The sequence below is a fragment of the Lonchura striata genome, chromosome 4, assembly GCF_046129695.1.
Source record: "Lonchura striata isolate bLonStr1 chromosome 4, bLonStr1.mat, whole genome shotgun sequence".
NCBI classification, from domain to species: Eukaryota; Metazoa; Chordata; class Aves; order Passeriformes; family Estrildidae; genus Lonchura; species Lonchura striata.
In genome coordinates, this window is record NC_134606.1 from 22,840,784 (window position 1) to 22,857,350 (window position 16,567).

Consider the following 16,567-nt stretch of genomic DNA (forward strand, 5'->3'; position numbering starts at 1 on the left):
TTGGGTACAGGAATTACCTCAGCCAATCTAAAAAGGGAACCCTCTATTGCATGCAGAGACAATGGCAACAAGCAGCACAGGACAGACCCTCAGAAGGCCTTCAGAACAATGTATCTTATTGATTTATTATTTCTGTACTGCTGAGTTGCTCATCACTATAGAATATAATTCCCTGATTCCTATTCTATTCAGGATACAAAATATCTGAGGCAGGGACAGCCTGTTACTATGATGTCATAAAACCAATTCCAAATACAGGCAGGGTATCTGCAGATCATAAATAATCTGTACTTATTATTATGCATGTTGAATAGCATTTGTAGAGTACTACATAAGGATTTCTGTGTAGAGCTAAATGACTACATCCTAGAATCATTAAATCTCCAGTATTTGTAAAAAATTGTAATATTCTAGATATTTTTCAACTTCAATGACACCTCTTCTGCACAAGTACTTAAAACAGTTCCTGTCCTACAGAACCGGCCATCTCCAGCAACAGGCATTGCTGCCCAGGCTACACTGAGGATGCAGAAAATAAGGTTTGTCTACGGTCCTAGTATTGCTTTTATTTACTTTGCCTATGCATGGGTCAGTACCCAACACTCCCAACACTTGGCAGGACTGAGTTTTGTACTCATATTTTACCTAAAGTAACTCTTTAAGAAGATTACGTTTAAGATAACCACTTCTCAAAAAAGCCATCAAGTCTATTCCAACTCAGCTCCTGCAACTCCTTCCAAAGAACAGATGTTAGAAAAAAATACACTTTGCTAATCACACCTTTCTTCTCATTCAAAAAGCTAGTAGTTGCAACCTACATTTAAAAATTTAGATATTATGTCACAGTAGATTATTCATGCCATTTCTCAAAAAGCTAACTGATTTTAGATGTACTACAAACATACACCTTAAACCACAATTGTTAGCATTTGGCCTATAATGGCATGTCAAGGTTCTGTGCTGTGATAAAAATATAATTCTTACCTGAATCATTTCACCTTTACACCTCCAAAACAAATTTACCTTTGGATTTTTCAGTTACAAAAGGTAAACTTAGAAAGTTGCCTCTGCTTTATTTTTCACTTTGAGATAAAAAGGTTTAGGGATGCAAGACTGAAATGCAGTGAACTACCATGAGTTAGACACTAGAGTGTCAAACTACATCGCCTTTGATATCCTTGGTCCAATACATACCAAATAAAAATGTTAGTCAAGTCTGTATGCTTAGTTTTGGGACCATTAAAATAAGTAAGAAGGGTGAATATATTTAAACTAAAGTAAATTATTTTAAACTGCAAACCCATCAATTAAAACAACTCCTTCCAAATGAAATGCTTGCACTTGGCATTGAAACAGCTGTGTGTATAACCACAGCAAGCAATTAGCAGAGTCCATTAACTCATTCCAGCTTATTTCTATTTAAATTTCTATTAATTTGAGGTTACTTTTCTACAACAGTAGTTCACAGAAGCAGATCTGAATCCCACCATGCAATGAAATTTCATGTTCTAGTTCAATAGCCTGAAGTTACCTGCGTGACAGGAATATTCAGTAATGCCACATGAATAATTACAAAACAGGAAAAAAGGTAACTTCAAGCAATCCAGGCAAGTATAAATGTGCTAATTTTTTCCAGCTGCAGCTCAGGCAGCTCAGTTTACTGAGCCTCTCAGGACACAGTGCTCTGTTTTCAAACAAAATCAATCAGCAAAGAAAAAAAATCCAAACATAAATCCTCTTTTTACATTTTGAACTAATCCAGCAGATTAACCACATTAAGACCAGTTACTCTGCAGTTCAATAATGAGATCTGAAAGGGAGAAAGGTCTGCAGCATGGAGAATAAGAACTGGCAGAGGAAAACAGCAACATCTTGAGCTAACACAGCTACAGCTTGAAGACCTGCTACAGAGACTAAACTAAAATTAATTTCATGTCCTACCACATTTGAAACACAGGCTGACAAGTAATTCTAATGCCTTCTGATAAATGAATCCTTTTTTTAGTCATAATTACATTTATTTCTCAATATTGCTGTTATCCTAGTTTCCGTAGGAAGATTATATTTTACTTCATGCACACCTGTGGTTTACACTTACTCCCCTATTCACAGGGTTAACTACTATCATACATTCACTGTTCATTTAACACTTCTCTCAACTTTTAAGAGTTTGAGCACAAGAGCACATTTACCATTACATATGACCCTTATGCTGTACTGCTGGTATTCCCAAACTTAATCAAATCAATTTTAAACAGGCTCACTCCCCTTAACTTTTGCATTCTCCTCTACAACACCCATCCCTGCTTTTTCAGAGGATTTCTACCAGAGCCCACTCTCATTCCTCAAATGCATTTCAAAACTCCCTTAAGGTTCAACTACACCTTCTCAACTGACCTTTCATGAAACACTTTAGAGGAAAGTCACGACACCGAGTACTATTTATCTCCTCACATTTTCACTCAAGTATAGCATATTTCCTAAGTAAGTAGAACACAAGTATTACCCAGGAAGTGCCAGTGACAATATTTTACTTCCCCATGAAATATTTCAGTGAAAGACCTGCTTATTCACTGACAACCTGCTGCTCATTTGAACCTGTGCTTGGATGTGGGGACTATTGTTTTGCCCACCAGTATTAGCAATTCATTAATTTTTTGTCGGAGGCTGTGTTTGTTTTGTTGCTTGTTTCCCCATCCCCAATATTCTTTACATTAAAAGAGTCTAAATTAACCAAGGTCCTTCACAAGCTATTCTTTTTGTCCTGTCTTCTAATCTCTAAAGGAACAATTTTGCAGTAACCTATACACCTCCTCAGTTTCTACCATGCCAGCTTTTCTACTTTTATAAATAATTCTGATTGCCACTACAATAAGGCTCTTCTATTTTTAAAAATATTCAAGCAATCAAGGCAATTGCTACACATACATGATTACCTCTACACAATTTATATGAAAGATAAATATTCACTTCAAGCGAGGTCAAAATTCTTGCTGAATAACCATGTATGATGAAACCAGATGAGGTTCAATAAACCACACTAACAGGTCATCTACAAAGCTCAAGGTTCCATTAAACAGTGCAAGTATTATTTTAACAAATACAATGTACATTTGGATTTTTCCCAATTCCCCGAGACTGTACTACCAACAAAAAACTTGGTAATTTCCCCTTGTTACTGTGCAGAATAACTTAGTTTTATCTTCAGCCATCATTACATGAAATATTTAGATTATATGTTTAGATTAAATATTTAATTAGATTAAATGCATCAATAAAAAAAAGAGTAACTATTCTTGCTTTGTTTTTTTGCCTTTTAAAAAATTAGCTTGTTCACAAGCCAATAAGAAACAAAGCAGCACAATAATCCAGATCAATCTACTTCTATACAAACCAAAAGATTAATTTCCTCAAACGCTTTTGGAGAAAGCTGTATACCACATAGATTTACAGATAAGCTGAAAAGAAATTCAAGCAACAAGAGGAAGAAAGTTTCAAATTAAATTGAAAAATAGGTTGAGGCAATTAACTACCAAACTTCTACTGCCTTCTTGATGTCAAAAGGCTTTTTCAAACACTGCCACAGACAGAGCCCTTTAGAATGAGATTCTGACTTTTGAGTGAGTCCAAGCAGCATATTCTTTAGTTTTCAGTTCCGTAACAGTAAAAAAAAGGACAAATGTCTACAAATTTTGTTAGTATCTTTTCTATCTATATGTCTATATTCCTATTCTTGTAAAACCTATTTATCTCATACCAACTGTTATAGCAATACCACTTAAATGCACGCAGCTTGACAGCTCCATCAAGCTGAGGAAACACTTTATAGAAATTATAAGTAAACAAAATTCAAGCATTACATCTCAAGGTTATAAAGGCATTGTTTTAGAATACATTGTTAAATCAAACCTGTGTGTACTTAAGACTCTTTCGATAAGAATAACCTTGACTATGGTTTTCAGGGATTTCACTAATAACCTTGACTAGTGTTCCCATAGTATCCCTATGCAGAAAAACCTGATTACACCACTTGGAATTGCACAATAAACCTAAATATATGCTGGTTATTCCCCAGGAATTTGATCATTTACCTACTCTGGCATAAATACTTCTAAAGATCCTTTTAATTAGGAAAGAATTGCGGGGGAAACTGGCAAAGGAAATAAAGCTTTGAGTAAAAGGATAAATAAGACAAATGAAATGTTCACGTTATTTTGGAAAAGTGAGCTCATTTGAATACCTGATGTGGGACAGCAGTATGCCAGGTCAACTACCAAGGACAAGCAAAATAAGCACAATGTATCTAACTTAGAGACAAAACACCCCAAAGAGGAAGAAAGGTATAGAAAAAAACAACTGAGCCATACTTCTAATGCAATACTGCAGCAAATATAAATACCGTTTTTGTTTTAAAAATGCATGGTATCTTTATAGGGAGGCAACATTTATGTTCAGCTTTAATAAACTTATGAAAAAAAAAAATGCGACCATACCTAAGAACAGTGTCCACTCTTCCAAAATAAGTATAATAAAACTCAATGAGAGATTACAGAAGCTTTACTGAAATTCTATTACTTAAAAACCATGTCTTATTAAAACAGATTTGGATTCAAGTCTGTTAATTCAATCAGTTTCTTTAGAATGTACTGTGGGGCTAGAAAAGAACTCTACTCCAGAGACAAATACACAAGTCAGAGCTTCAGCCCAACTCAGACTGGGTGCAGAAGTACAGGCAACCACTGCAGCAACTGACACAATAGGTGCTTGTGTTGAGAAGTAAAAGAACTTTTTTGTCACCAACATATCACACAGAGATTAAACATGGAAGGTTATACACCAGGTAAAACAAAAATCCCTGTTTCCAAACCTGCAGCCAACAGTCATTTCAAAGTATGCTAGTGAGCAGCTGAACTATATTAAAGGTACTTCCTTAACTTCCTCCCCTAAATCTATAGAATTTTCTTAAGCAAGGAAGCATTACATTATTAAACTATATGCCTATTTAAATCAACCTAAGCCACTACTCACCATCACCTCAGTTTTCACCCTGCTCCTGACAGTACTTGAGGCTAAACTTCTGAAGCATTTTTTGGTTAGCTTAAGGAGAACATAATTTGTCTTTCTCAGTATTAGGTTTTATGGTCACATTTGAGTCTATTAGTCAAGCTATCCATCCCACTAGAAAAAAGCCCACCCCACTACAGGCGAACATATAATGATATATTGTATAATATAATATACATGATATATTTCTTCCATTACCTGTGTCTGAAATATACGCAACAGGATCCTGCTTTTGAACTTTACCAGGTCTTGAAGTAGCTGATTTTTTCTCAGGTGGCTTCTTGGATTTTTTCACTGACTGCACCTCCTCTTCCGAATCTGTGTTTTGACCACAACATAAATGTAGATTTCCTCCACATACACACAGGCTTTAAGTAATAGATCACATAACAGTTAACATGTGTTCACATATATTCATCTGAGTGAGAAAAAGACTCCATATTCCTACCACATGGTAGGAAGCTCAGAGCATAGCTTCCCTTGCCATTCACCACATAAATGACTAAATGAAAATTCGGTCACAACTCAGTCTTGACAGTGGTGTTTGTTTACATAATAATAAATACTTTGTTATTTATTTCTGTAACTGCTGTATCTGTACAGCAACCTTTCCAAAAATTAATGCAACCTTCAAAAGTATCACAGCAATTTACTTCAAAAAAACCAAACACCCAAAACAAACAAACAAACAAAAAAACTTTAAAAAAAAACAAACAAACAAAAAACCCAGTATCAAATCACAAAAAATATAAAATTATGCTGATGTGTTCCAATAGGTAGAAACCTATTTCAAAACCTAACAACAAGCAAAGAACAAAAAAAACACTGGTGAATTCCCACTCACATCACTAACCATTCTCCATATACTAAAAACTTTGGAGATGACAGATTTATACTACTGTGGATTATGGATCCCAGCATCCACATGAATAAACAGGAGAAACTGAAGAAGCAGAGACAACTAACAAGTGTTAGACTCTGAAGATTAGCCCTGTCTCTCTTTCCATGATAAACACAAATATATTGTAATTTTATCTAATAAAAAAGTGGCTATAGTCAATTGACTTGCATACTGGCACCCTGCACAAAATAAAACAAACAAAATCACCAGTACTAATAATACCAAAAAGCCAAACAAAAAACCACAGTTTTCCATCTTGAAGAGCTTACAGCACTGTTTCTCTTTTTCCATCCTACCACTAAAGAGTTAGAACTTGCCAAATCTCTAAACAATATCAATACTTTAAAGGTAGCAGCAATATATTAATTTTGTACTCCTACTACTCCTCACTGCTGAACAGGAACTGTTCAAAAAACTCAACCCACAAAAACTTTCAGATGTACAGTTTACCTAATCAACCTTGCATGCTAATGCAAAAAAAAACGAAGGAATATTCAGAAACAACTGTGAACAATACCTGAATCGTAGATTATTCTTCTCTTCTTTTTTGTCCGCTTCTGTTGGGAATCATCTTCACTGGGTGAATTATTCACCTAAGTGTAACAGTCCATTAGTTCAACTATTAAACAAATCCTCTCAGCTTTTAGTCAGGCATACATTCAAATGTATGAGATTTAAACAAATTCTAACAGAAATTATTTCTTTTCCAGTATCACATTTACAAACGGTCTTGTGCTAATTCCTGTGTGAGAGGGGGAAAGATGCAGCATGGAGAAAATAAGGAAGAATTTTCACACTAAAATTTCATTGAATACTTATTTAAGTAGCTTCTTACTACTAAACTGTTGTGTTTCACATTAAACATTCCATCCTATTAGAAATTCTTCCACTCTTTAAGTGATTTTTAAACTAGCTTTAGCCACTACTTTCTTTTTTATGCAGCTCAGATGATTAACGTGTAGTCTGAAACCAGAACCCAATCTAGTTTTAATCTGTCATTTTGAAGAATTTGGTCTTTGCAGCAGGTTTAGAGAAGTGATCCCAAAAAACACAATGTTCATGTTTCCTGCAGAGGTGTTTAAAAAACTGGTCAGCAGGCACCACACAACTGACTTTTACCTCATTTGCAAGCACAACACCTTTATGGTATGTCTACATCTACTAGGCACAAACCTTGGGTTTATTAGACTAGAAATTACATTAGCAAACCTACTTAGAGAACTGTAGCCAATAGCTAGAATAACTTCAAATATATCAGACTGTTCTCACACTAGCACTTAACCATAAAAACTTTACCTGTCTTTGTCCTATAACCCATATTTTTCAAATTAGCAATTTTCTTCACCACCTACAAAGCTTTACTGCTATGCCTATAAATACATAGCATGCCTATGTATGCCTCCCATGCCTATAAAAACAACTGACATATATCCTGTCATTTTAGTATATGAGAAGAACCAGGAGTTTAAAAAATGCTAGATACATGAACAATCCAGCATCAGAGAAACCAAACACAAACACTTCATAAACATGAAAAGCAAAACTAACCTTAGCTTCCTTTTCCCTTTTCCTCCCACTTGAGGGTCCTTCACCATTTTTAATTTTTTCACTCTTTTTCACAGTCTCACATTCTTGTCGCTTTCCAGAAGGTACAACACCAAAGAATTTCCGGATATCCTAGTAAAAGGGAAAAGAGATTTATAAGTTTTTAAATACAGACAGCTCTTCACACTACAAAATAGTAACGTACTGAAGTTACCTTCTCAGCAGCTCCATTACATTGACCGATTTTGGAATTTTGTTTACAGTTCAGCAAACAAAGCCCAAATAGTTAAAAGTAGCTACTCAGACACCCACACCACCTGATTCTAGTCTTTGAATCATGAAAAAAATTTATTTCTTCTTTAGCTGGGCATCTTCACCAATACATACCGCAAGACAAACTTCCAGCAGCAATGAAATAGTGACTTAAGACAGATGTGTAATTACAATTTTTTCTGATTAATTATCACAAACCTAAACCATACTATTTCTATAGTTAAAATAATTAACACAGCTAAGTAGTGTCCCATGTAAAAAGAAAGAAAAGGACCAGGAGCTTGACACACTGAAGTAATGGCACATACTGCATTCTTCACTTTCTCATAAGTTTTTAAGACAGTAACTCACACCTCACTAAAAAACTAGCCAGCAAGAAACTTAGAAAATTTAAATAAAGAAAAATAACACCTTGATCTATTTTGTTACTTTATTTTAGTATCTGACCACAATACAGCCATTAAAAGCTTTCTAAGCATATAAAATCAGCAGCTGGAGCTCAAACTTCAGACAACTTTATCAAACAAAATCACATCAGACTACTCTTATAAAAATCTAGCAATCCAGCTTTTCTAAAAGAAATTGAGGGAAGAGGTACCTGGTTGGTATCACTACCTCCAGGGTCAGCAGCCATTTTAGAGAAAGGCAGTACCTTCTTTCTTGCCTAAATCACAGACAGCAGGTAGAGGGTGGGGCTCAGGACTCCCCTGGACACAGCTGGGAGCTATTCCCTAACATGGAGTTCAGCTGGCACTTCCTTACTATTACAGGGAACCACAAGGAAAGTAGCACACTTAGGAAACTGGCATCAAGTCTGATTGATAATAAGGGGTCTTTGAGGCTCATTTTCTAACAATCAACTCCTGTCAGTTTGGACTTAGGGCTTAAAATCAATGAAACATGTACTTCGAAAGCATAAACAAAAGATGGGACATGCATTGATTCATTCAGTGCACTTAAAACAATTTTCTACATGTTTCCTGTAAATATTTAAGCTCTTAGTGTTTTAACTGCATGTATTAATATGGATTCAACAAATGGTAGATTGAAAATCATTCTTACTCAATGTGACTTCACACTTCTCCATCCATGGAATTCAAGCCTTGAAGCACAGATTTTCAATGCTCTACTATTTAACATATATTCCTACAAGATAAATGCAGCACTACATAAATCTGAAATTTTGACAGCCAGTATCTATAGCTAATAGGTCTGAAGAGAACATCTATTTAAAAAGTCTCCAAATCGATATTTGGACTTAATTACTCAATTATACTCATTATTACTGACTTCCTTTTAGGCTTAAGGTAACATAGGCAAGAGAAAAAGCAGATATCATTAGATCTTTTATGTAGCAAAATAATTTAAATACTTAATACAACACTGCAAAATAAAGTGACTTTAAAGTTCTCCTTTTTTTTAATAGTTGTTACTTTAAAGCTTAAAATATTTGAGAATTTAGTTTTAGAATAACAGTATGGCTCTATTCATTCTACTGTTTTCACTAAAAACTGTTAACTGAGGTGCTCTGCAAATCTACCTTGTTCTGCCAACCTCTGTGCTACCTGGAAATTATTGCATGAGGGAACATGAATACATCCCAAAATTACAGTCATCAAACTAGTACACCTTAAACGTGGTAGCAGGAAATATGTATTTCATTAGCTAGCCCAGCTTAAAACCATGTCTGCTTTAATGTATTTATAAAGCTTTTCAGTAGGCTTCCCCAAAGGCTTTTCTGCAAGATTTATTAATCACTGCTTTTCTACTAACTTGATCTTGAGTTTGGATTTCAGTTCTGGAATCAGCTGTAAAGTGTACATAATTCTGGCAGAAGCTTTGCAGAACCTTTTGGTGTTTTGAGAACAGGTAACAATATTAGAATTCTTTAAGATTTATACAAGGTTTATGAAATGAGAACTTAAAATACACAGCCCTAAGGTACAAAGATTGACTTCTATCCACAGCCTCTTCAATATTTTGCTATAAATTCACCAATCTTCTTCAGTTATCCTGCTCCTCAGAGGAAAAGTTTACCTTGATGACATAACACAGTGAACAGAGAATTGCTTGGGAGAAAAACATGTCTCAGGGCCAACAACAAAGTTACCTTTCAGTGAAGGTTTTATCCGGGAATCATTAAACAGATTTTTCATGCTTTTTATAAAGGCATGCCAGACAAATTATTAATTCATTGCATAACTAATTGCAGAAATCAAGCCACATAAGTATCTATCATAGCAACTTAGATTCCAGACAGGACCACTTTTCACCATCCTGGGCTTATCTATTTAACATACTCTGACTGACCTTCCTATTGGTATGCCATCCATACATATATAGTACCAGCAGCTGGAAAATCTGCATGTTTAGCTTTTACCTATCCTTGTTCCAATGAGGAAAGGCTGCAGCTGTCAAGTTTCCTTCCAGGACATACCCCCAAAACTCACAGCAATGTGCCCTGTGTATCCTGGAGATATTAACCAGCATGGCTGTTCCCTTGCCCAAAAGGCTAAAATTAAAATAGGCAATTTTTGGTGTTTTGGCTCCCCAGGGCTGCTTCAGCACAGCACCAGCAAGGAATAACTTTGAGCAGCTCCATCTGGTAGGAGCTGTAACTAAGAATTCTGATCACTCTCAGTCAGGTGATTGATGCCTAGCATCTGAAAAGCCTAAAAAGCTGCTCAGCTATCTCAGAGTTGTATGGCTCTGCCATCTAGTCCTTGCCTGCTCTGACTACTGCTTAAATCTTCCATCTCACACTGTAACAGAAGACCACAGTAATTAATCATGCCAGGCTGCAAGTTCTCTCTTGGAAGATTTGTATGTCTTTATTTTTTTACCGGGGAGAGTAACACAAACAGAAACTGAAACCAATTTGTTAGGTAGTACAAAGACTGGGAAACTCCAGGAGTGTTTTTACAAGACTAGTGTTTAGTAAGGCAGAATATTTTCCAAAGTTACATCACATAATCCAGTCTGCACCTCAAAATACAAGATAGAAAACTGAACTTCACCAACCTAACTCAATGACTGTAGTAGAAAGTAATGCATCGTACTTCAGGTATTCTGTGTGTCTCAATGAGGGCCTTGCACCACAACAGTCATATTTCTTTCTACTCTGCCTATTTCAGTGCAAGTTTTGCTCCCATATCAGCTCTGACATTCAGCACCTCCAGAACAATTGCACTAACTAAAATCAGATTTATACTATCACTTCAGTGAAACCAGTAATACCTGCTTGGGTAACTACACCTAATGAACAGTTACTGACAGTGGTAACTGCAGCAGTTTTACAAACAGTATCACAGTTGTAAGTGATGCTCCTCCTCCAGCCATGAGTGTCACTCTCTGAAGGGGAAACTCAAGAAACCCCCACTCTTGGGCATTCACTCCCTCGGGTGTACCACTTTAGCTCGCTGTTTGGGAACTGGGACATGGCCACTAATCTGGGTGAAAAAATAAATCCCTTCTAATGCAAATCAGTTTGTTGTGTAACTCTTCACACATCAGCTCAGCACAATGAGAATATGCTGCAGAATCAAGCTAACAGGGCTACTTACACTTGGCACTACAGGAGAAAAGTTTGCAAGGGTGTGACATTGACTGCAATAAGCTCATGGCTGTCACTGCACAAGCAGAACAGTCTGCACCATTAGTAACTCACTGTGTTTCTGCCTCTATTGCCGCCACAGCTGCAGCAGAGATGGTTGAGTAACCACTTCAGCACTGAAAAGGGAATGGGATGAGGCAACTTTTACCCTCCCCAAAATGATGGCTGTTTTCGTCCCTTCTAAGACAGGCCCAGACACTGAGATGTGTGACGTTCAGAAGATCACACAGAGGAAGAATTTGTCCTGGGAAGGTGGGAAAGGAGGAAGCAAGCCTTCCAAGAAGGTCACTTTTCTATAAAGGTGTTAGCAGAGGCATGGGAGAGGCAGATCTCTTACATAAATTTGAAGTCATCAGCCAGCTCAAAACAAATGAAAATATCACAGTTCAATAGTGTCAGGAGTCTTAGTGCTGGCAGACTTCTGTCAGTACACTAGAAGACTCAGACTGTATCACCCACCATTGCAGAGCACCAGGCATAAACTATAAACAAGCTTAAACTCTTTGGATAGTCCAAAACTAGAGTTGCGCCTTAACTGGCAAAATGACACCTGTAGTTAGGCCAGTAAAAGATGTGCACAGAATAAAAGCAAACTCATTTGGCCAGAAATGAAAAGGGGATACCATCCTATGGTCACTGCATACATGAGCGGAACTTTGGAAAGCATAGGAACACGTTTATGTTTATGCTTAAAATCTCTTTACATCCTATTGAGGGTTGCGTCGTTATCGATAAACTTTTAAGCTCTTTTTTTCCTCCCATCGAATTGTTTTTCGGCAAATACTGCGCACCCTCCAGCTCGTCATCAGAAACGCCTCGTGCATGTTCCCGCTGGGTTAAAGGAAGAAGTACCGCTCCGGCACAGCGCCTTCACCTCACCGCAGGTTCGCTCATCCGCATTCCTTCCCGGGACGAGCCGCGGCCCGCGCCCTACACCCCACCCGCTTTCGGGGAAAGCGAAACCGGGAGGGCTCAGCCACATCCCCCTCCGGGCACGGGCATTTCCCCGGCCGCGGGCCCGTGCTCCTGGCACGCGTGGGAAGCCCCGGCCGCAGCGGGCGGGGCGCGGCGGCCGCTCCGCCGCAGCCGCTCGGGCTGCGCGGGGGCTGCGCGCCCGGGGCCGCCCGCGGGGCTCGCTCAGCCCGCGCCGGGCCCCGACGGCGCCGCAGCCGCGCCCGGCCGGCGGGACCTGCGCGCCGCCCCCGCCCCGCACAGCCCCGGCCCGGCGGAGCCCCTCACCATGGCGGCGGCGGCGGCGCGCTCCCCGTGCCTAGCGGGACGCCGCCGGCTCCATGCTCCCGCCTTCGCGCCAACTCCCGCCGCCCGGCGCGCCGCGCTGCCGTCACGGCCGCGCCGGGCGGGGCTGCGGGCCGGCCGGGGCGTGCCCCGGGCCGGGCTCATGGCAGCGGCGCCCGCCCGGGAGCCGGCCCGCTCGGGTGCGGCCGCTCCGTGAGGGGTTTAACCGCTGCCGCGGGGCTCCGGCCCGTGCCGGCGGGAACGGCAGCGCTGCAGCAGCAGAGCGGGAGAGCCGCGAGCGCTCGGGCGCGTCCGGCAGAGCGGGCGAGCCGACAGCCGAGCTGCTGGGTGAAAGCAGACGGGGAAGCAGTGCCAGGCCGCCATGGCTCCCGTCTGTGTTGGGCACTGAGGCACACGCAGCTCCCAAAGCAGGCGGGCAGCCAGCCCCGGGTCCGCGCGGCTGGAAGGCATTTCCTGCTCGTAAACTGGTGATAAACGTGTGATAGTTCCCAGCTTCCTGCCCATCCGAGCGTCTGGTTCCTCTAATGGTACTTTCTCCCATGCGCCAAGGCTGGGGAGAGCTCAGGAGTCCGACAGAAACCAGGGAATTAATTAGCGTTGTGATTCTGCTACTGACTGCTTAATTTTCTAAGTTATTTCTAATGAAATAGTGTGTATTTTCTTCCACTAAGCACACTGAACGCTGGAAGGGGATAAATTTTTTCAAGCCAAATAAAAACTACTCCACTCTAAAATATTGTATATTGTTTAGATTCTGTCAACCTACTGAATCGCTAATTATTGTTGGACTTGGAGAAGAATGGGAAGACAAACTGAATTTGTGACGTTACAAATACTGCCGGTGATTTGGGAGACCCTTCATCGAAGAAAAAAATAAATCAACCAGAGTACAAGCTCAATGGGTAGTTGTATTTGTATGTATATAATTGCAGTATAAGTACTGCAATCCCTAATGCTGTCGCTTGTGTTCTCTCTGTGTTCACTGCCTGCTTGGTGGCATGGTCTCATTCCACACACTGTTAATGATACCTATTACCGTTCCTGTTAAATTCTTGAAATTGGACTTTAAGTAACTGTAAGGTCCTGTTTATACAGAAACTGCTACCTTTATTTTATGAACACACATGGCTAGGTGGGCCCGTGTATTTTCAGCAATAGTATATCTTGTGAATTTGGGTTTCTGCATAAGGAACACAGTGAGCAAGTAAACAGACCCACAGCACAGGCTGTGCTTTTTGGCCTGTTTTGCAAGTTACTCCATATGCACTCAACATAATGGCTACGCAAACAAAATCGATATTGCTTTAGAAAAACATCTCCAGTGATAAATTTGTATTTACATATTTAATTCTTGTTATGTAACTTTGAAAGCTGTGCTGTTCCTCATACTAGAAGTAAAGATCAGTTTAAATGGCTGATATTTGTAAGAGCCAAACAGTTCAAATACTGCTAGAGGAGATATTGCGGGTGGTTATCTCTCTTTGTAGTTGATAAAGCTACCTAGAGTAACAGCCAGCAGAGGAGTATCTGTTTGTGGGTTCATGATGTCTTCATGTTTCTCGGAAGGCAAGAGTTCAACCCTGTGTGGAGACATCAGACTGAACAGCTGGAATGCCTACAATTCACTCCTGGCTATGGTGGGGAGACACAGGATACCTCAGTTCCTATGTACATGCCTGTGGAACCAGTGGAAGTGGGAAAAACTTTGCTCCACCACAGGAAAGAAAACTGAATACTCATTATTATGTATTATGATGTGCTTTGCAAGGTAAAATCAAGGCAAAATCCCATGAGTCTATAATTGATCATGGGTAGTGTTTTTTAAAAGGCCTATTACCCAACTAAAATTACAACTTTTTAAAAAGTAGCTAAAGTACAATTGATTTCTCCACTCCATTGGCAAGTGTGACAAATAATTTTTGCATTATTAGTATTGTTTTCTACCTTGCTGAAACCCACAGACTATTTGTTTGTTTTATATTGTTGGTTTTTTCCAAAATACGTTTTAAAAAGTGAGATATTAAATCTTGAACTTGAGATTTTTCCCCTATATAAGCCCAGACCTACTGTTAATATTATTAGTGAAATCGTTGTCTTGCTTATTGAGAGAGGAGGTTTTTAATAAGAAAATTACATTTTCTTGTACTGAGAAATAAAAAATTGTCTGTTTTCTTTTTGTTAATATCTTGTTTATTCTATTTCCACATTTTTGTATATTGATACATTAATACTTTTTTGAATTGAAACCAATTTTTAAAGTGAAATTTCATGTTAAATTCTGGGTTTTTGTAGTAATAATGGACGTTAAAATACTAATTTACTAGATTGTCATTTCTATTCTGGAGGAATCCCATAAGGAATATTTTCTTACTAGACTCTCTAGTAAAGAAAATAATTTTTTTCAGGCATTGTAGAAGCAGAAATTAGCATTTTGTTACAGATGGAAAATTCCAAAAATTCTTCATAAAGCTGTGATGTAGTTTCTATTTACATTGGGCTTTCGATAGTATTCATCACAATTATGTGTCTTTAGAAAGACTTGATCCCATCTCAAACAGTTTTAGCTGTGTAAGGTAAAGATAAGGGATTTGCATGACGCTGTTGTGGGCGATTACATAAGTTGTGCTTCTTTGAGCACCTAAAACTAGTAGGTCTGAGCAGCTGATGTTAATGTAAACATTACACTTCTTCTGAGTGAACTTTGTCTTTAGGTCTTTTTCTTCATTTACATATCAGCGTCAACTGATACTCAGTCTAACATTCAAAACTCTGTCCTTTCAACTAAGGTGTTCATCATTTCTGTAGATCAAACCCCAAGTTTTCAAGGCAAGCCCCAAAACATGGAGACTACATATTCAAGAGCCAAGTGAAAAATTGTTTTCTTAATTTGAATCATATGCCTTGGCAAAGGCAAAGAAGAAAAGGAAATCTGATAAGTAAGAATTGAACTGAATAATCATTAGGCTTCCTAACTCCTGAATCTGTATCAGCAAGTGCCCTGCAGATTGCAGCTTCTCCCAATCTTGATTCATTCTGAAACCAAGTTGATTAGGTGTGTGGACAGAGGCAGGAAATCCCACTGTGCAGCATCATATTGTATGTCCTCATACAGCACCAGGGTTGGAGCCTGGCCTGACTCTGCCACTTGAGCCAGTGGAATCATTAATTCTCTTCTCCTCCTTTCACACCCTCACTTCCTAACACCCCCTGATCACATCTCACTCTTCCATGCTGATTGCTTTCCAAATTAAGAACAGTCAAATTAACATTTGCTTTAATAGTCAAATTAAATTTGCTTTTCCAGATTAACAGTATTTCTTTTCCCCAAGTCTTTGCTCAGGTAATGAACTCCTTCCAAATTCAAGTCATTATACGATTTTCGTCACTTAAGCTGCTTCCTCTTTAAAACTTCATGAAGTTATATTACAGCCCAAACAGTTAAATATGACCAAGCAGTAAGAAACTGGATTCACAGAGGCTTGAGGCATTAAAACACTTTCAAACCATGATTACAGCATGCTCCCAATCATGTCAGTAATAAGGAAAGAAATACAGTTCATAACCTTATACAGACCAAGCACCTGAGAGCACCAGTCTCTGCTGCACCTTACACATCTCAGGCAGGTGCAACACGCTCTGCATCCTTGTGCCAGTGGTACTAACGCTGCTGCGTTTAGTGGGGAGAAGCCTGTTGTCTTTCCCTTGCCCACAGATTGCCCATGGGGTTACAGAGCTGTTGTGGGTACTTGGAGCTCAAGCATCTGGTAACGATGGCAATGACTAGCTGCTTTAGAAGTGTAAGACATCGGTAACGACTTGTATTTGGGTTTTCTTTTGTGAAGTAGGATACATAAAATCAGAGCTTTTAAATGTCAAAATAGAAAGATTATGTTAATGCAATAACTATCAAACAG

The 16,567-nt window shown here is 38.9% G+C and overlaps 1 protein-coding gene across 2 annotated transcripts in view; it reads right to left on the bottom strand.

Annotated features, from left to right (window-relative positions):
* The window catches only part of RFC1 (replication factor C subunit 1), a 33,760-nt gene extending 20,963 nt beyond the window's left edge, over positions 1–12,797 (bottom strand). Inside the window, exons 1-4 of one of the 2 annotated variants that reach the window (XM_021533185.3) lie at positions 12,636–12,797; positions 7,514–7,642; positions 6,483–6,558; positions 5,263–5,382 (exon numbers count right to left, since the gene is read on the bottom strand). In XM_021533185.3, coding sequence (XP_021388860.3) covers positions 5,263–5,382; positions 6,483–6,558; positions 7,514–7,642; positions 12,636–12,797 — 487 coding nt within the window. Of the gene's footprint in view, positions 1–5,262; positions 5,383–6,482; positions 6,559–7,513; positions 7,643–12,187; positions 12,321–12,635 lie in introns of those variants that run through there. The other variant, XM_021533184.3, reaches the window with a different exon arrangement.
* Positions 12,798–16,567: the final 3,770 nt, after the last annotated feature.